The following is a 20,164-nucleotide window of genomic DNA, read 5'->3' as shown; positions in this document are numbered from 1 at the left end:
AATGCTGTTGACATGATTGGCACGTTAGTGGGCTTACTTCACCTAACCTCAACTTCTAAGGCGTGTGCCCCAGTTTTCATGTTTACTCTGGGATGCACTCGGATAACTCCCAGACGGGGAGGGAAAGAGTCCTCATTTAGCCAGCCGTGATACGACAAAACCAGCTGCACAAACATGTGAGATACATTATGTCAGACGGCCGATGGCCTGGTCCGTAACTGTGGACTTCCCCTTGCTTTTAAAGCAAGTCTTCAAACTACAGCTGCAGACTGTTATTCACATCAGCTGCAAGTTTGGATGCGTGTTACTGCAATCGATGTCTCTAGATAGACAATAAAACACACACAAAGTCTTCATTATTGTGGATATTATTGTCCTTGACAGATGAGCTTTCCTCACATCATCAATTTAGCCCATACTATTGTTTCTTCATTGGTCCCTTGCCAGGTCTTTACCCAAGCATGGGGTGTTTCCATGTGTTTAATTAAAAGCAAATGAAGGCCCAACAGTGAGGGGTGCCACAGATTGCAGCCATATGCTTCCTGGGCCGTTCCATATTCAAGGTAGCGGATGGTGGGGAGATAATCCTCTCGTTGCATGGATGCTTCCAGTTGTGTCATACTGTTGACCAAGCTGGTACTGCCAGTGAATTAGATCCATGAGCTGTTAGGTGGGATTAACTCAATTCACAAAGAGTTTACAGTCTGGTGAAATTCTCAAAATGTATGTCAGGAGGAGGAGGTTTTATGGTTTTCTGATCATGTGGCCATCAATGATACAAAGCTACTTTTACCGCAATGTGACATAATTCACAATTTGATAAGGTGTGACACCTAGTCCTGATTCAATGAAAATGTAACGCACTGCCGATGTTTGAAGTACTTTACTTCATCACCATAGTCTAGCTAGTGTTATATTCATCATCAAGTACAATGTTCAGGCTCATAATATGCCGTCTGGGACAACTCATTTTGGAAAGAGTTAAAATCTCAGCCTATTTACTGCCTTTTCCTTCTCTACTCTTTATTCTTCTTTTCTACATGCCAGTCAAAAATAATGTTTACAGTGTGTGGATACAAAACTTGTAAAATATTGTATTTTCTATAAAACATCCCCTATGCTGTCTAAATTCTAATTATGTCCATTTTAATAACTTGATTACTAATGACGCTCAACCGCAGAAGCTCTGCCTAATTACAAAAAATGTTGCAGCGTTCGTAACAGAATAAATCATGAAAACAGTTGCGCGTTACTTTGTACAGGTTAATTGAATTGATCGAATAGATGGATGGCTGATTGTTTTTATTTTCAGTCGGAAAAGCAGGGAATAATTCTGGATCCAGTAAAGTAAAACATAAGTGTTTCCCTTTAGTTTTTGTAAATTGGCTTTATTCTCATTTATATGATGACAAAGTTTTCATGTGACCACGCTTCACTGCATGGGGTTGTAATACATAAAGCAGTTGAGGAAGCTAATTTTACTTTTGTCTATTGTTTTCCTGATAATGTTCATCGTCCATTGAATCACATTGACTGCACTCCGGTTTATTAAGGCCTGACAGAGTATGCAGTGTCTGCAGAACAGACAACCATCCTTTCATTAACCCCGAGGTATGTGTCTGCGCTGGATAAACAACAAGCACGTCAGGTGACTCAGTAGAAATAGAAAGAGGTCCTCTTTAAGGTTCAGACAAACCTTGTTCACGGGTGCTATAATGGCTACCTATAACGATCTACCTATATATCTGCTGACCAAGCTCCGCCTTTTATCTCCTTATATAGATTTTGTGAGATTGCCATAATGTTTAAGAAGACTGTGAGTTAGTCATTAAAAGGGTTGTTCAGCTCGTTTTAATTTTGTAAAATTGGACATTTATGAAAGAATCTGAAATAATTTCACTGAAGACATGGGGGGGAAAAGGGTAATATGTTTACTTTTTTGTAAAGTTGTGTGACCTATATCCTGTTCACTGTGTATTAAAGTATTATAGTTTTAAAAATACGAATTATTAGTTAGAAAACCATAAAGCACCAGTTGTTGCACCTATATATTGAAATCCAATTCAATTAGAAGGTGTAGCAGTTTAATTAACAGCCACACATATGTTAGGTGTGTGTGTGTGTGTGTGTGTGTGTGTGTGTGTGTGTGTGTGTGTGTGTGTGTGTGTGTGTGTGTGTGTGTGTGTGTGTGTGTGTGTGTGTGTGTGTGTGTGTGTTGCGGCCCTGATGCACAGCTGTCATGAGTTGAAGCCGTTTTAGCTGTTTTGGGAGACTCTAAAAGCCATAATTACTGGTCCTTAAGAGCAGAACGGCTGCAAATTACAGCTGCGCTCTGAGCAAACTAAAATAGCCTGATTCAATTATTTACAAACGAAGAATGCCAATGGTGTGTTATCGCACACACACACACACACACATAACCAGCTTGATCTTACACACAAACTCTCTCAGTACACACACACACACACTGGGCTGGTGAATAAGAGATGCGTGACAGGACTGACTGAGGTCTTACCAGCAGTCTCCCCTCCTTCTGCCTAATCATGTGTGTTCAATTACTGTGGCAAGAATGCACCAGCACAATGTCAGCATATCCACAAACAAAGATATCACAGTATACTACTACTTAGATTGCTTTTTAAAAATAGTCTGGGAGCCTTTTCTTCCTGTAAAATCCCCATATTCTGAAGCTTTCTCTGAATATGTCTAGGAGACTCAATGCTCCTCTCCTCTCCTCTCCTCTTCTCTTCTCTATCATCCATGCGGTTTTAACTTCCATTCTTTCTGCAAACCTGCACAGCAGACCCAACAATGTAGTTATCTCCAACAAGTTCCCTGCTGTTTACATTCAAGCAGCTCCCAATTGTCTGCAAAAAAAAAGGATACTGAATGATAGTTAAATAGTCAAGCAGTATTAGACTTGTAGACCTTGACTAAACCCGCTAATCTCGCAATGCATTCTCACCCGCTTAAGCATGACCTTTGCCCTTCCACTGCCCTAAACTGTGACCGGTCAACACTTTGTATCCCACTCAGCTTCACCCCTCAGACTAATCGTGTTTCGATAGACTTGACTTCAAGTTTGTGCAAACGTTTTTTGAAAGGCAATTAAATACTGTAAATAAGAATCACAAAACACACTCTGCACCATTAATTAGAGCTTATAATAAGTCTCATTAGGCCTGATTATTGTCTTTCAGCCACACTGAGAGAAAATAGTAACAAATCATTTCCAGTGTTTGCTCAGTCTGACACGTTGCGTGGCGAAATGCTGCCAGGTTTGAGTTAATCCGCACCTCCAACAGCCCGAGGGGCACCTCGCCATAATGGAGAATGGCATGCTGGGTACCTCAATGTTGCATCGCCAGAGGGCTCCGTCTGGTTCATGATTTCAGCCCGCTTCACCCCTCCTCTCTGTGGCTCATTAACAAGCTCAGGTCCCAGGAGAGGTCCCATCTGTGTGCCACCTGTACGCAATCACCACCGATAGCAACATATGATGCAGGACACCATTCCCATTTGCTCCAAAGTTTCCCCTCAATCATATCACTTAAATGTTCCCTTATTTTATGTCTTTTCTTCCTTCTCTGTCTCTGTCCGTCTGTTTTGCAGAATGATGGATAGACCAAACAGTCAGCCAGTTGTAAATGAGGCAAAGAAGTTCTGTGATGTTGACTTTACAGCTACACATCTTTCCAAGATCTACAACTTATCATTACACTTTAAATGACGGCAAAAGGTTCTTTTTTTGTGACATTAGCAGTTATAGCTGTAATAGATTAGTGCCTGGGGAAAGTTGTTATGGATAAAAAGGTTTAATGGTTATTTAGCTAACTTTTATTCTATATTTGAGGATTATCATATATCCTCTGCATCTTTTATATAGGAAAGAAAGCTTCTAAAGTTCTAACTCTTAAGACCTTTATTATGTTAGACCCCATCTGATGCTTTTTTTCCTCTAATTTTGTATTAAGATATTTGCACTCTGTAATGGCCGCCATATACAGTAGCCTAGTTTTCTCTGTGTGTGTACATGTAATGTAGTGCTGATGTTCAGTCATAAGTTCAGTTCTCGATGTTATTGACTTTCTTTTTTAGTCTTTAATCTTCTCAGCTGTTTCTTTGATTGCACTATTAACAGGTTTACATTTGCATCTCTTCCAGGGTAGCTGCTGAAGGTGTTTTGAAAAGGTTTCTGTAACTTGTGCAATGTATCTTAACTGTATATAATATAGACACACAGGAATCTTAAGTATTCTTACTTTGCTACCTCCTGTTATAAGTCTTATTCCAATGCCAGCACCCATTTTACCAGAGTAGGGGTCACCTTTTAACAGCTTGTGTGTGGGTATTTGTCACAATCCAAATCCAAAACCAAACCCAAACAAATAGTGGAGGCCAGTGTAGAGAGGGAAAATCCCTTTTCAGGTAAGGATTTTGAAACACGGCTGACGTTATCTACATGTAAATACTGGCCACTAGCAGTCAAACCAGGTGAGCCGAATTCAAATAAATTTAAATAAAACAAAATGTCCATTTTGGGCTGAATATCAGGCTCCCACATGTGTAAATTCATTTGCCATGATTCTATCATTGCCAAATAGACAAATACAGTATATATCAGCACTGTGAAATGCTTTTTACATATTACTTTAAGAAAGTTTTCATGTGCAGAGATTTAAATTGTCCTTCACTGAGGTCACTGAATGGCATCAGTGTGTCTTGCTAATTCCTCCGACATCTGCTACTCATCCTCTTCCACTTAGGCAAAGTAGATAATCGTCAGACACAATGGACGATTTAATCAGGTGGATTTTTTGTGCCTCCTATGCACTAACTGGCATTGTTTCATTTAATAATCATATTCACTTGGCTTACACTGAGCAGCATGTGTAGGCCTATTCACTGGAGAAATCAGCACGTTTAGTTTTTTTTGCATGTCCGCAAATCATGCAAGTAGACCGATGAACAAACTTGTGACTTTTAATAAACAGTGACTCATTTAATCTGTAATACATCCGACTCTGTTCACTCTTCTCTGATTTGCAGTGCTGCTCGTGAGCTCAGTGTTGCCAAGTGAAGAGACAGAAGAATGATGGCTCTCATTTCAACTTGTCTTTGCTATGCGTGGGTTCACCACTGGAGGAGGATATGACTTTCTTTTGGATTCTCTGTGAAAGATAGAAAAGGCCTAAAAATACCAATAGGCACTTTAAAAATGATGCTTTTAAAGTGTGACAGAGCAGTGTCTTCTCTGTCTTCTGACATTGGCCCCGTTTTTATTCATCCATGAGATACATCATTTAAAATAACATAAAGACAATAAACCTTAGAAGTATTACATGTAACATGTGTTCAACGTTACTGAGATACCTCTTGAACTCTGATGATTCATATGTGGCTAAAGCATAATTTCCCTCTAATGGTTGAGAGACGAAATGTCAGATTTGAATCAGTTAATGATGTCAAAAAAAGAAGAAAAACTCAGCATCTACACAGAATCTGATACAATACGATAGAAAGACGTAATTAATATTCTGTAACCGTCTACAATTTAGGCTATACAAAGTTGAAAATGTGCCAAATATTAAAGATACTACCAGTAAATGCAATTATTTAGTTTCCATCAGCTTCATTCACCACCGTTGGATCAGTATACAATGACGTAAAACCACTTGTGAAATCTGTCCAGTTTAATTTGTCCTGATTGTTATGGGTTACAGTTATTATTGTTATTGCATGTGGACTTGGCCTTGATTAGTGCGGTGCATCTCAGCAGAAGACTAACATTGCCACCTGTTGATGTAAAGGAGACATTACAGCTGAGGAGTAATTCCACTGAGACCCAGACAGACAGGTTGACTTCGAACTACATTTAACTCAATTCCTATTTTGTGTTTCTCAAGATTGTTGAATAAAGATACACGTGATTGTCTTGGGCATTCTTTAAATACATTAATTTTTAACTTTTCTGCTTATCGTGTATGCACTTTGCATTTTGCAACCGATACAAATACAAAATGGTTACAGGGACAAGTCAGGTCTGCAAGAGTAAACCGCTCACGGCTGTTTCTCCCATTAATCCTCCAGTTATTCCTCCTACATTGTAACAAAACACAGCAGGACATCATACGAGATGATCAGCGAAGCCAAGACACTATAATCACAGCTCCATTCCCCAATGTGCAGTAGTGGACAGACTGTGCTTGGCAGCTGATGAAGCCCCTGTGGCTGCTAGCAGCTGCTGGCTGGTGATAAGGAAGGGGAGACCTTTAAAGACTTAAAGATATTAAAGGCCCAAGGATATTGGAGAGAAATGCCCCGAAGAAGAAACTGTCCGGTATGCGTTTCTGCTTCTAGTGTGTTCTTGTTTTAAGAGTGTAGAACATGCTGACACAATGCTGTACATCAGCACAATGCATACTTCAGTAAGCAGTATACATGTAGCACAATACCTGATGTCCTTAGAAGAGGAAAAACATTTATAATACTTCAGTGTGAGTCAGACTCATTTATTTAACAGTTAATGAAATACCACAATACACACACAGACACGGTCTACTTTAGAATGAGACTATAGCTCTTGAGAGGATGAATTATACATTCTTCTTTCAAATGAAAAGTTGAATTCATGACCCATGAAACGTATCGTTGCTCAATTTAATACACTCAACGGTGTTGCTGCTACAGCCTTACTTGGTCTGGTATGACCATGGTGGCTATTAATAGAAAATGTTAGGTCAAAGTTATACTGTATACTGGACATTACTCAGTGAGTTTGCTTACATAATGACTCTTCTCCACTTGTGCTACTTTGGCATTTTAGCTAAATGCTAAACTTCAGTAGTAGTTTAGCATTAACAGTCAGCTGTAGCCACGGTCAGCTGTAGCCACAGTCAGCTGTAGCCACTGTTCAGCAAAGGTTTCATAGTCTCACTTTTAAGAATATGGTATGAGAGTAAAAGAAACCAGTTGAACTTCAGCGTGAGCATGACAGTGATTAACACAAAGGTCGTCAACATCATGCCTCTGGAATACAATACAATACTTTGAGCTCAGTCCAATGGCCCTGAGACAGACAAAAGAAATGAAAAAGAATGGATTTCACAATGTTTTGGGACTTTGTGGGACAGTTTCCAATAATTTCATTCCCTGCTGTGGTTACATAACAGACAGCAGAACCAAAGGGTCCAAAGGGAAGAGGGGATGATTTATTGCTGGAGACCTGGAGGAAGGAAACGTCTGACCTTTTAGTGACACAGATTTTGCATCAGGTGTGGGTAGCCCACACAACAGCAGAGTTGCAGTGATCTAAAACTGGTCGCTCTCTTTAATCAAGAATTATCAATAAGATTGAGCATAATTAGTTTGAACTCAGCTTGAGGTAAAACAATTGGATTTTTCATCAGTACTGTTAAAATTGTATGATAAACCTGTATACATCAGTTCCTTCTGTGACTTAGATCATATGGAGGAGTAGGAATCTGTGATGGGCTCCAGCTGCTTGTTTCAATAATCTTTGAAAACTGGTAATGAAGTCTTTCACATATTAAAATCCAAATACGAGAGCAGTCAAGGTTGTTAGGACACAATTCATTCATCAACCTCACAATTTCAATCCGACATTTCAGTGGCAAAGTAAATAGCTTCCTGTTATTCCATTGAAGTCAATTGTTGTTTAATTCTTTTGTCTTAAGTCAACATAGCATTAAAAACATGAACATTTTCTGTTTCACAAACAATAGTCATACTAAGAATATTAAGTATTTTCTTCTTGAAATATCTTGTATTTTCAAATACTTCTGAAATAATTATCTTGCGTTGCACCCTTACATGTCGTGGATATCATGAGTGACCTGAACAAAGAAATAACAAACTAACAATACATTGGCATTAGTAGTGACACCTGTTTATGGACAATGACAGGGAATAAAACATTAAAGTTCATTATTGTTTACAGCTTCGTCTCAGTCATTTAGCTGCAGTGCTACAGGGATTTCCCTTCGTTTATTGACTGATGCTTTGGCAATTGCTTCAAATACTTGACAAAGCGTAGAAATTGTTTCTTTTCACACACAGCCATTCATCATTCCTCTGTCAGTTTGAAACAGCGGTCTACTGTATCTGCCTTAAAACCTGGTCTCCACTCTCTTTTCCTCTACGAAGGATTTCCCAAAGATGGTGATGGCTTTAAACTCCTTGGAGATCTCCATCATGGTCTTCCCTTTAGTCTCAGGCAGGAGGAAGAAGGTGTAAAGACACGCCAGCAGGGACACACAGGTGAACAGCACAAAGCAGTACGAGTCCAGGGCATCCTGGGAGAGACGAATCACAGCGTAAAGCATCAGAAAGAGCTTCATGTTTGAATGTTTCATGAAGTTGGTTTTTGTCTTTCGGTACAATGTGACAGTTAAAGTTTCTCATGATATCTGAATACCTGCTATACACTAAAACATGTTGTGCTGTAATTTATAGTTATAATCAAGGAATGAAATGTTGTTGTACAACTAAATGTCACAATATATCACAACAAATAATCCATACTGTCAATGATCCTGTTCACCTTCAAAAGCCAGATTTGCAGTTGCTTTTACAGTGTAAACTATTGGGTGGCTTATCTTCATGTTTGTTGTACTCACAATAAGGAACGGAAATACGAGGCCCAGTACAGCGAAGAGCAACCAGCGTTGCATCCCCAAGACTACATATGCTGCCAGTCGATCGGACTGGATGAAGATCTCACTCTGGAGAGTATTTGAGGCTCCCCCTGGGTGAACCAGAGAGACGATTAAGGTGATTCGGTTCATTATTTGTGCACGCAAACATCTTTTCTATGTGAACCAAACTGCTGTAAGACACAAACCGGGTCCTCCGCCAAAGAAGATGACGAAGAGGCAGATCAAACCAGCAGAAATGTATGGAACCCAGTAGCTGGAATCCTGCAGGAAGACACATTTGTATTATGTGAATGTCAATACATACTTCTATACAAACAGAGTAATCTAGATCAATTATATATTTGCTGCCTTTGTACACTGCAGCAATCAAAGCTTCTGCATACAGCTCTCTTTATAAAAACACATTTTCACATTTCATGCATTTGGCTCGTGTGAAAAGGTCAGCTTCAACTTTTGCAGTATATTTTAAATTTGAATTAAATAAAAATCATACAAAATAGAGGTAAACTGGGATTTAACTTGAGGTATTATGGACTATGTCTTTGCTAGAAAGTAGTTCCAGTGAGAAAACAGTAAAGTCTGTGCTGCTTCCATTGTTAAGTGGAACCAGGACAATGATGCTGGGAAGAATTTTTGCTGTTGAATTTATATATTTTTTAAATGCTGTGATTACCATAAACTCATTTCCATTCATTTTCATTGTAACCGGGTAGAGGCAGGAATCTCAGAGTCAAATATCTCAAAGCCTTCAAATCTGCATGTCTTGAAACTAAAATGTTGTCATTTGGTTGAAATGACTCGACTGCCAACTGGAGTCCATGGGGACCCCAAAAGTAAACTACTGTAGGAAACAACCATTATAGCTAAATGTTATGTCAAGCAAGTATTAGTTATGTAATTAATATCATCAGAAAAAAAACATATATTAGGAAAATGACAGTGAATTTGGATAATGTGTTAAATGTAAATAGATTGAGCACATGAGGATATTCTTTGTCTGTCTCCTTCAAAACGAATGACAGAGTGCCCCGTCCCCCCTGATAGTGCGTCATACTTTACATTAGGACCCAAGGCAAACATTTTAACCATCTCTTCTTTTTTATCTATTAAAACTGCATCGGCTGCAATTAGCTGCTTTTGACTGGGGTCCCCCACGACCCCAATACATTGATATTTAATAATATATTAAAAAATAACACCAATTAAAAAGGGAAACAATGATATGAAGTCATTAGGAACAAATTGATTGACAAAGTCACGAAACATTTGAATAATAGACTAAAGTGCCTGTGAGATGCTTGACAAAACCTCCGGGTTCTGTAGGATGAGGGTAGTAAGTACATTGAATAACCTTTAACCTCTCGCATGGCTACATGTTTCAGTGTTTAAAGGTAACAGGTTTACCTTCAAATTGAGCGTGACAGTGACCAACACCAAGCTGGCAGACATGAGACCATAACCCCCCCAGAACAACGGCCTCCTCCCTATGTGTTCAATCAGCAGCCCCTGTGAGAGGGAAAGGTACAAGGAAATACGTTACGACCTTTGAATGTGCTGAACACAATGCCAGCCCAGGAAGGAAAGTAGAAAAAAAAAAGCAACGTTTCTGTGCAAAATCAAGAGAAGATGCAAAGAAAAGATGTCCGAAAGAGCTGAGGCAGTAACTCACACAGCAGATGGAGGTGAGAATTTGAGATACTCCAAGACCAAGAGTAACATAGCGGATCATGTCTGTTGGTATGCCTGCCTTCAGGAAGATGTCAAAAGAGAAGGTATTGATCTGGGAAAGACAAGAGCATTGAATTGATTCTGAGAGGTTTGACGCTAAAATTAGCACGAGAGAAGACATTTAAGTTCCATCCTCACTGCAGAAATGCCCGACAGCTGGTTGCAGTAGTAGATGATGGACATGGTGAGCAGCTGCCATCGAACACTCCGGTCCTTCAGGAGTTGCAGAGTGCTTTTATGCGGGGCTGCCTCCATGGCCGCCTGCTCAGTCAACATCTCGTCCATCTCCTGTTTGTAGTCACCTTGGCCCCACAAACTCTGGAGAGCTGGGATGCAGAGACGAAGAGACACAAAAACTGAGAAATGAGCTCCTCTGCTCACATGAAAAACACAATAGATATATTGTGCGTTGGAATGAGTGTTTCTTATGCAGAGTGATAAAAAAAGATAGTGTTAGTGTTTCAATCGTGTTAAGTCAGAAGCTAAGAGCCTGATAAAGGCTCTATAATCCAAAATGTGTTGTGAACCAAAAGTCACTATACGTAGAATTCTTTGTTCATAGAATTTCATTGTCCCTTAGATTTAGAAGCTCTTTAGCAGTTAATTGTCTTTGTGGAATTTCATGCAGGGCATTCTTTAGTGTTTAATACTCAAACTGTATTACGGGTTTATGGGGAAATATACCAACCTTTTTTGCAAGCCTTTTCATAACCTTTCTCTATGAATAAGTATCTGGGAGCCTCGGGGAGAAAAGGCAACGCTATAACCAGAACCACTGAGAAAAATGCAGGGACACTGAGGACAATGTTCCACAGCTCCTCGCGACCAAGGATCTCACTGAAAAAAACAAAAGGAAGTGTTTGTGATCCAGCTTTGTTTAAATGTTTGTTTTTACTTTATTTAAACGTCCTAATATTGCGCTGAAGCTCTTTTTCGCACAGCTGTCAACGCTCGAAGATTCTTCTCATATTTGTCTGCCTCTCTTTATCGAAATCTCCTTTCCACACAAATGAATAGGAGCCTATGGCTTTTAAAGAGATTGTCCTCATGAGGATGTGATTCATATTTTGCACATGCAGCATACATTGAGCTCTCTTGTCTTCCAAAACAATCAAAACACGCCTCCTCTTACGTATTTGCAAAGTTCCTACCTCAGTCCAAAAAACTGTCCACACAGTCTGCCGAGTGACAAAAAGATCACCGAGGTGAGAGTCACGGTCCCTCTTATCTTTGTAGGTGAAATCTCCGCCAGGTACATTACATGGGAGTCGCTCCCCAAACCTGCAGGTCATCAGCGGGTGTAAATCAGTCAGGCAAAAACATGATGTGCTGTTTAAAACATGTCCTGGTGCCATACCTGTGGAGTAGCCGTACAGAATCCTTGCCACGATAATCATTTCATACGAGTTGGCTCCTTTACTTGCCAGCATGACCCCTGCTGCAACAATTGCAATAGAGCTGGTGCAGATCATCGCCTTTTTTCTGATAGAGGAACACATCACTTCAAGTCTGTTTAGGCCACAGGACTGAATGCTACGTTTGAGTCTCTCTCCTACTCACCTTCCCAGGGTGCCGGTGATCAATTTGGCGCTGACGGCACCAAAGAATCCCCCGACAGCATACATGGAAACAATGAGGGACCAGATGATCGTGATCGTCTGTGGAGGTGGAGGCTCTGCATATCTGTGGTACCAGCTGCTGTTGATGAAGCGCTGAATGTACTGCAGTGAAAAGAGGACATTTTGTAGCTTGATTGGGAAAACAAAGTGTGCTCCTTTTTTACTTTTCACTTTCAAACACACACTCTCAGCGACCACCAGTAACTGCAGGTGAACAACAGAATGACCGGAAATGCTGCAAGTGATGTATCTCACCGGTGATGGAGAACTCAATTCAGTACTGTGGTAGCCAGTTTGAAAGCTTCCTCCAATTCCCAAAATGATGATGAGGAACAGAGCATTACCTCGGGTCTACAAAGCAGAGTGAGTCAGTAAGCAGATGGGTCTGATAGAAGTCATCTTCGCATCCTGGATTTGTATAACTGTCTGGGATTCTTATTGTGTTACTTCGAGATATTACACTCTTTTAGAGAAAGGCAAAATGTAACTTCACACTTCAATCCTGAATCCTGAATGATGGGGAAAAGTCCACAGATGTGTGGCTTCCTGTTTAGGATACTGGAAACAACTCAACCTGAGGTGTGATGCTGAATCAACTAAATTAAATGGTGTTCTTTCATCACCTCCTTTAATGGAACTATAGTCTATAAGAGTAGTTTCAGTTGTACACCAGATCAGAAAATGGTGGAAGGAAGCACAGTATATATCCAAAACCACATTGTCTGAAAAAAAAAACAGGTGGCATCTTTATAAGGCAAATATATTTGTGTAAAATAAAAACACTAAATTGATAGTCAGCTTTCAAAATATTCTCTTATCCTAATCATCACCTTTGAAATAAGGACCACTCAGTGTGTAACTCTGTGACTAATCTGATCATCAGAGCGACTGATGATCTGTGGTATAACAATATGAAATAACAACTGCTTTTCATGATTTGATATTTAGAAATGATTTTATTTTATTATACTTGGTAAATGCCATTTAATCTATATCGATCCGCATTTAAAGTCAATATGGCCTGTTTTTCTACACTTACTGAAACTAAAACTGTAACTCTTGTGTGAGAAACTTTCTCACCCCGCTTCTATATCCAATAAAACATCATTCATTTTGTCTTAGCTGAGCTCAAAATGTGTTGAGTGTAGTTTTTTTTGTAAAGAATGAAGAATAAAGAATAATTCAGAAACTGACAGAACGCAATGACTCAGCTAAAACTGAGTCACTGAACTCTGACAAACTCAAAAACAACCTGCTTGCCTCAAACAACATTTTTCTTTCCTTCCATGTACTTTGTTAATACAAGTTTGTTGTAGAGCTAAAGCATAATGTTATAAATACAGTATAAAAATGATTCAGTATAATTCAGTAAAAGCCTACCAGCTGTTGTAGCAAAGTTTCCATCCTGTCTTCACTGGCGTGGACCTTAAAGTACAGACTGAACGGACTCTTTTAAGTTCTTCCGGCCGGTTATCATTAACTTTTCAGACTCTCTGACTAGAAATAACGTAACCGGTCATGTTGTACACCAAACAGTGACTCTGCTTTTGTGAGAAACTCATCTGTCCATTCGACCGGGCAGATGAGTTACAGAGTTACAGTAAGACAATTGATCTCATCAAGTTTGCTTTGGTTATGGACCATTACTGCATATTGGGTTGATACAGGAGTGCCAAAGCGCAGTCTGTCAAAGACTGAAATCAATCTTAATAGTGTAATTTCATAATCATATGACGGACCGATTTCATGGATTTCACCATCAGAATTTTTGTGTTTGGATCTGGTCATATATCAAACTCAGTGCTTTGGCATATTTCTCATTTAGAGTTTAGTTAGACCTGACCTATATGTCTTTGGACTGTGGAAGCATGCACCCACGGGGAGAGGAAACAAACTCCGGACAAAAACAACTTTAAAAGAAACAGTGCTAACCATTAATGATGATTAACATTGCAAAGAAGATGTTGAAACGCCAACCGAATACAAACATGTAAATGATGATACCAGGGAAATGATAATCATTACCCGGACCACCCTCCCCACCACCTACTGCAGGGACAGCGGAGCACTTCCCCCAACAGACTCATCCAGCTCTGTGGTCACAAGGACAGATACAGGAGATCATTCCTGTCCACTGCAATAACACCGTTACACTGTTGTTGTTTGTTGTTTGGTTAAATCTTTGCACTACTGTTTAGTTTATTTACTTAATTTAATATTATTCTATTTCATTGTATAAATTGTGCATTTTTATGTTTACTACTTTTACTCTGTTATTCTTAGGGTATATATTGTGCATTTGATATTTGCATTTTTGCAAGTATGAACAGGTCAAATACATTTTTGGAAAAACATTTAGCTTTTTCTTTGTGATTTTTTTTGGCAGTGGAATTTAAAGTTACAATTTTATCGACATCCTTTGGAGCACATATTGTATCAAGTCCTGTTAGTAAGATAAGATAAAATAAGATACAATAATAATCCTTTATTAGTCCCGCTGTGGGGAAATTTACAGGATTACAGCTACATAGTGGATAGTGCAAACAAGAGACATAGCAAAAAACAATGTATCAAAACAAGTATTATGAATAAGTACATAAGTAATAATAATAATAAAACAGTAATAATAATAATAATACAGTAAAGAATATTAAATATGAAAAAGTAAAAAATACAGAATAACTAAAATATTATATATACATAGAGAATAATAAAAACAGTAATAATAATAATAAAACAGTAAAGAATATTAAATATGAAAAAGTAAAAAATACACAATAACTAAAATATTATATATACATAGAGAATAATTGTTGTGTTGCAATATTATATATACAGACAGGATACTTATATCTAGTATACATATTACGTAATTTGATTTTTTTTGTATAGCGTTTGCAAAAATAATGTACAGTACAATAATGTACATGCCTACTGTCCATAACATTCGTGTGTGGATGTGCTCACACTCATGTCCAGCAGGGGGCAGTAAACGATAACGTGGTTATTAAACGTAAGCTTGTTCTCCGCTCTCTTCTTCCCTCGTTGACTGACGCTTTGGCGGAAACTAACTCAGTCCAGTGTTTTCCGTAGTCATCGTTAACTAAGGCTAGCTGACAACGGCGAGCCGTGAACCCTCTCTCTGCACAAAGAAAGCCTTCCGTTTGTGTCTTTGTATCTAACCGTTTGAACCAAAAATGCCACAAGAAAACCTGGAGGAAGAGGGTCTGCCCAAGAACCCCGACCTGAGGATAGCACAGCTCAAGTTTCTGCTCACTATGGACGGACACCGACAGGATGTCAAAGTGAAGACCGAGCTCATGGACGCTATCAAAGCTAACAGTGAGTTAGCACATCACACTGCGTTATGCGACTTGTAACGGTAGCTTTATAGTAGCATAGTCACGGTAAACATGGTGTTGAAATGAATGTTTGCACACACGTTTTGTATTGGGTACGTTATTGTCTCGTTATAGACAACTCTCAAAAATGTATAACGATCATCTCAACCACATTAGTATGCTAGCTAACGCTACGAGCAGACGTCAGCTAACGTTAGCCGACAACCTGACGAAGGGTTGTTTGTTAAACTTTGCGCCACCACCTTTATTTTAAAATTCTGTGTAATGTAGTTAGTCTTCCACTAGAAAGTACAGTGAATTATATCAAATGGGCTGCTTATTTTTTCCTCATTAAATATGTTTTGTTTTGAGGAAACGTCAACATGAAACGTCACTTAGTCATAAATATGAGATGCATAGGATGTAAGCTGTCATACAGTCCACAGGTTAAACTATCCTGTTGTCTGTCTTGTTTCAGACATGGCACCGTATTATGAAGGTCTGTGTAAGGATCTGAAGTGGCAGCTGGACGGGGATCTGCTGAGTAAAATGAAAAAGGCCAACGAGGAGGAGCTGAAGCGCTTGGATGATGTGCTGGAGGATGCCGAGAAGAGCCTTGGAGAGAGCGAGATACGAGACGCCATGATGGCCAGAGCTGAATATCTCATCAGAATTGGAGACAAGGTAACTTCCTCCTCAGTAGGCACATAGCACACTTTCATGAAGTCACTTGATATATGCATCTTCATCGTCAGCTTTACTATTTGTCAAAATGCACTCCTGGAGCAATACTTGGACTGACCTATGAAAGAGTTTTTACACCTGGCACCATTGACACTCCACATCCAGGATACACGTCATGGCCATATTCATGGGAGTAGTGGTGGTCATATTATATGAATTGAGTTTTCAGCACACTTTGCTGTGCATGTGTTTTGCATGCTGGGTCAATAACCCTAAACCATGTTATATACTATTGTGGGTACTTACTAAAAAAAAGTGGTTGTTGAACAAACCAGTTGTGTAACATAGCGTGCATTCCTCTGATTTCATATGTTTTTATGCACCTTCTTAAATCCTTAATATTAATGTTTCTGTGTACATTTGATCTGCCAGACTGCACAGCTTTGTGGCGTCCTCTTTGTTTACCTTTTTGTTTTTACGCCTCAGGCCACAAGATTCATATCACTCACTGATACTGAGCAATTTGACCTGTCGTTGACTTACTGGCGAGTTTCTCAATACCTACGCTGTACATCCCTCTTAACATGACCAGGCATTATAGCACGGAGGTTTGCAGTTTCCCTCTGAAATAGTATTTAACGTCTTTTTTATTAGTTTATTTTTTCATCTTTGGTAAGATGGATGTATTTACATGAAATGTTCACAGATAGTGTGTGTACACAGATTTGAATAGTAGCAGATACATTGACGGTGTTTGTCTTGTGCGTCCACAGGAGGGCGCCCTAACAGCCTTCAGGAAGACCTACGACAAGACGGTGGCTTTGGGACACAGACTAGATATCGTATTCTACCTGCTGAGGATTGGACTCTTCTACATGGACAGCGACCTCATCACGCGCAACTCGGAGAAAGCCAAGAGGCAAATGCTCTGATATCTTTGTTCTCAAACATCTCCACCACCCAGTCTCTGTGATCGTTTAAGTACTCATCTCTCTGTGCACCTGTTTTCCACACAGCCTTATTGAGGAGGGGGGAGACTGGGACCGGAGGAATCGTCTGAAGGTCTACCAGGGCCTGTACTGTGTGGCCATCAGGGACTTCAAGCAAGCCGCTGAGCTCTTCCTCGACACCGTCTCCACCTTCACCTCCTACGAGCTCATGGACTACAAGACATTCGTCACCTACACGGTCTACGTGTGCATGATCGCCCTCAAAAGGCCCGACCTCCGTGAAAAGGTAGGAGGCTGAGGTTGTGGTGCTGGCGTTGCATGTTTTCAGACGCATGTTTTAAGTTGGCAGTATGACTGAAATGAAATGTGTTCATCTTTAGGTAATAAAGGGAGCAGAGATCTTGGAGGTGCTGCACGGTCTACCTAATATTCGCCAGTATCTTTTCTCCCTCTACGAGTGCCGTTACTCTGTCTTCTTCCAGTCTCTGGGTGAGGAAGCATTTTCTTTTGACCTAAGAAACAAACATTATCACTTGTAGTGTTATTTTGTTGTTCTTTCCAGTGTTATTTAATGTGTTCCAATGTTTCATTTATGTAATAAGTCACATTATGTGTCTGCTGCATGTTGCTGTATTTCTTTTTTTCCTGCTCTGTCACATCGTGACTCTTCATCAATGACCCTAAAACGTTGTTCTCTTTGTGCCACAGCCACGGTGGAGCAGGAGATGAAGAAGGACTGGCTCTTCGCGCCACACTACCGTTACTATGTGAGGGAGATGAGGATCCAGGCCTACAGCCAGCTGCTAGAGTCCTACCGCTCCCTCACCCTGGGCTACATGGCTGAGGCCTTCGGTGTCAGCACAGAGTTCATTGACCAGTGAGTGCTTTTACACCATGTTCATACGCCTCATCCTCGGGAGACATTCTAAAATGTCACTGCGGGAATCCTCGCTGAAGTTCTCTCCTCATGGTTTTATGAGGGGGGTGAACGTCTATTTTGACATAGAATTGCTTAATTTATCCAGAATATTATTGGTATACGAAGCCCATTTTGGTGTAATATTTGTAATACTATTGAAAATAACTTCTGCGCTTTCAATCAATCTCCTTCATGTGAATGAATAAATCACCGTAGACTTCATTCCACTATCCACATTAGTGGGACCATCAGAGAAGCATCTTAGCGATAGAAAGAACTGCAACATAAGGCTACTGTTTGAAAATCAAAGAATATATATTAATTAGAGCACTCGCATCAGAACATGGCACTATCGGAGCACTATATATATTTTTTTGTTTATTAACGATTCTCTAAAATCAGCTGTACTTAGAAATGATTTGTTCAGTACTTTGGACGACGCTGCACCCTCACACAACAAACAGCCATATGCATGTGTATTTCCGGCCAATAACTTTCTTGTTTTTACTATTTTTTTATAGATACATAAAGTTTAAACAAAGGAGAATCAATGATTTAAAAAAAAAGCATGATTCGATGATCAATCGACAATAGACGAGACTTGTTTCAACTATGTAACTTCTTAGTCGTAGACACCCCGAGCAATTCTGATTGGGAGTTATTGCCCAAATTCTATGGAGGGATTTGAAAAAGCTGAACTGTCAAAACAAGACAAAGGTTCATTAAATGGGAACCAATGACCAGAATTCTGTTCCCACTAAGCTTTACTTTTACAGTGACACAATTCTTCAACAAAACTAATTTGTTGATGAACACATTTTCCTATAAATTGTTCAGTAAAAGTCCCGTTATTGTGTTATTTAAAAGCTTTTATTTAAAAGCAGCAAAATCAGGAATCTGTTGGGTTTTCATCAACAGTAACTTAAAACGACCCCAGTTTTCCTCCTCTCTTCCCTTTGGTCTCTCGTGTGTGTGTGTGTGTGTGTGGGGGACTATGCGAGACCTGCTTTTGATAAAATGTCCAGAATGTGCCCACATGCTGTCCACACTTCACTGAGATCTGATTTCACCTCAGCATGTAGTCTGGCTTATCGGATTATCAATGCGAGCAATATTCAAACTCTGAGCTTACAGACTTGACAGTTAATGCGTCCCGGTATGATTGGATGAAAAGACAAGTGTAACCACAGCCGCAGTCACAGATGTTTTTTCTTTCTTCTTCCTCAGGGAGCTCTCCCGATTCATAGCTGCTGGACGTCTTCACTGCAAAATTGATAAAGTGAATGAGATCGTGGAAACCAATAGGTAATGTTCGCATTCTTCAAACCTCGATACTTCTCCAAATAACTCCCATGAGTAAAGTCAGAACTCAAAGTCTCATCCGTTTCTTCTTTTCAGACCCGACAGCAAAAACTGGCAGTACCAAGAAACCATCAAGAAGGGCGACCTGCTGCTGAACAGAGTCCAGAAGTTGTCGAGGGTTATCAACATGTAACCGTGGTAGTCAGATTTCTATGCAAGGGGGACTTGCATCATTGTTCTTGCTATACCCAAACCAGTAATTTGTCTGACAAAGTCACTCTTATATTGTGTATATAATAAAAATTTGTTTAACTGTTGACATTACATTTCTCTAGGCTGTTTTTTTTTTTTATGCCTCCAGGGGCATCATGTTTTTCAGGTTGTTTGTACGTACTGCCCTGGCAGAATAGTTATTGTATCTCAATGGGACTTTTCTGGTTAGATAAAGAATAAATATAAAAACTGAATGTGATATCTTTGGAATCGTAAAGAAATTTGATCACATCTGCCACCAGGGAGGGGAACCGAAACCCCGATATTCCATTTTCACTGGCTCTAAATTATTTAAGATCATAGTGTTGATGAGCTTCGACGTTATTGGTTCTTTTATCAGTGCTTTTTAACATTTTACTGTAATTTATTATCACCACACAGCCTCTCTGCTCGGTAGCAGACAGGCTGCGGTGTAGACGGTGATGTGAACTTGAGTTGATGCAAACTACGCTTGTTACTGCGTTCTTGCATTTCAAGTTTCTAAACAGACTTTTAACATTTGAAGTTCCCAGAAAAGTCTTGGCCGAGATATCCGCTGAAAACATCGAGTCTCAGAAAAACAGCTCCTTGACCCCAGAGGCTTATCTGGCACCAGACGGACAGCCAATGGGATCCAAGATTGTATGACGTACTATTCTACCAATTTTATGGCACGTGTTATTTTTTTTAT

General features: G+C 39.7%; 2 protein-coding genes across 2 annotated transcripts; one reads left to right on the top strand and one right to left on the bottom strand.

The window, feature by feature from the left end:
* Positions 1–8,129: 8,129 nt before the first annotated feature.
* On the bottom strand, positions 8,130–13,429 carry slc2a9l1 (solute carrier family 2 member 9, like 1; the record flags this gene model as incomplete). Its single annotated transcript, XM_079186351.1, has 12 exons — positions 8,130–8,315; positions 8,640–8,767; positions 8,864–8,939; positions 10,083–10,184; positions 10,348–10,458; positions 10,545–10,732; positions 11,095–11,243; positions 11,558–11,687; positions 11,764–11,888; positions 11,967–12,127; positions 12,281–12,376; positions 13,406–13,429. 12 exons carry the CDS (start codon positions 13,427–13,429, stop codon positions 8,130–8,132), a joined length of 1,476 nt encoding a protein of 491 aa, XP_079042477.1.
* A 1,694-nt stretch (positions 13,430–15,123) lies between these two features.
* Positions 15,124–19,540, top strand: psmd6 (proteasome 26S subunit, non-ATPase 6). Its single transcript, XM_079186171.1, has 8 exons — positions 15,124–15,367; positions 15,845–16,050; positions 16,824–16,969; positions 17,067–17,286; positions 17,381–17,489; positions 17,709–17,877; positions 19,147–19,224; positions 19,318–19,540. The coding sequence occupies exons 1-8, from the start codon at positions 15,223–15,225 to the stop codon at positions 19,412–19,414; spliced, it is 1,170 nt and encodes a 389-aa protein (XP_079042297.1). The 5' UTR covers positions 15,124–15,222; the 3' UTR covers positions 19,415–19,540.
* The last annotated feature ends 624 nt before the right edge of the window (positions 19,541–20,164 follow it).

The sequence above is a fragment of the Pholis gunnellus genome (assembly GCF_910591455.1).
Source record: "Pholis gunnellus genome assembly, chromosome: 3".
In the NCBI taxonomy this organism is placed as follows: domain Eukaryota; kingdom Metazoa; phylum Chordata; class Actinopteri; order Perciformes; family Pholidae; genus Pholis; species Pholis gunnellus.
The sequence above is the reverse complement of the archived record's forward strand: the minus strand, read 5'-3'. Positions and strand labels throughout refer to the sequence as shown.

What these genes read in the sequence shown, in the direction of transcription:
- psmd6 (XM_079186171.1), top strand. Translation starts at nt 15,223, where the DNA reads ATGCCACAAGAAAACCTGGAGGAAGAGGGTCTGCCCAAGAACCCCGAC. An exon ending in TCATCAGAATTGGAGACAAG is followed by an intron (nt 16,051 to 16,823) that starts GTAACTTCCTCC and finishes GTGCGTCCACAG; the next exon opens with GAGGGCGCCCTAACAGCCTT. An exon ending in TGTCTTCTTCCAGTCTCTGG is followed by an intron (nt 17,490 to 17,708) that starts GTGAGGAAGCAT and finishes TTTGTGCCACAG; the next exon opens with CCACGGTGGAGCAGGAGATG.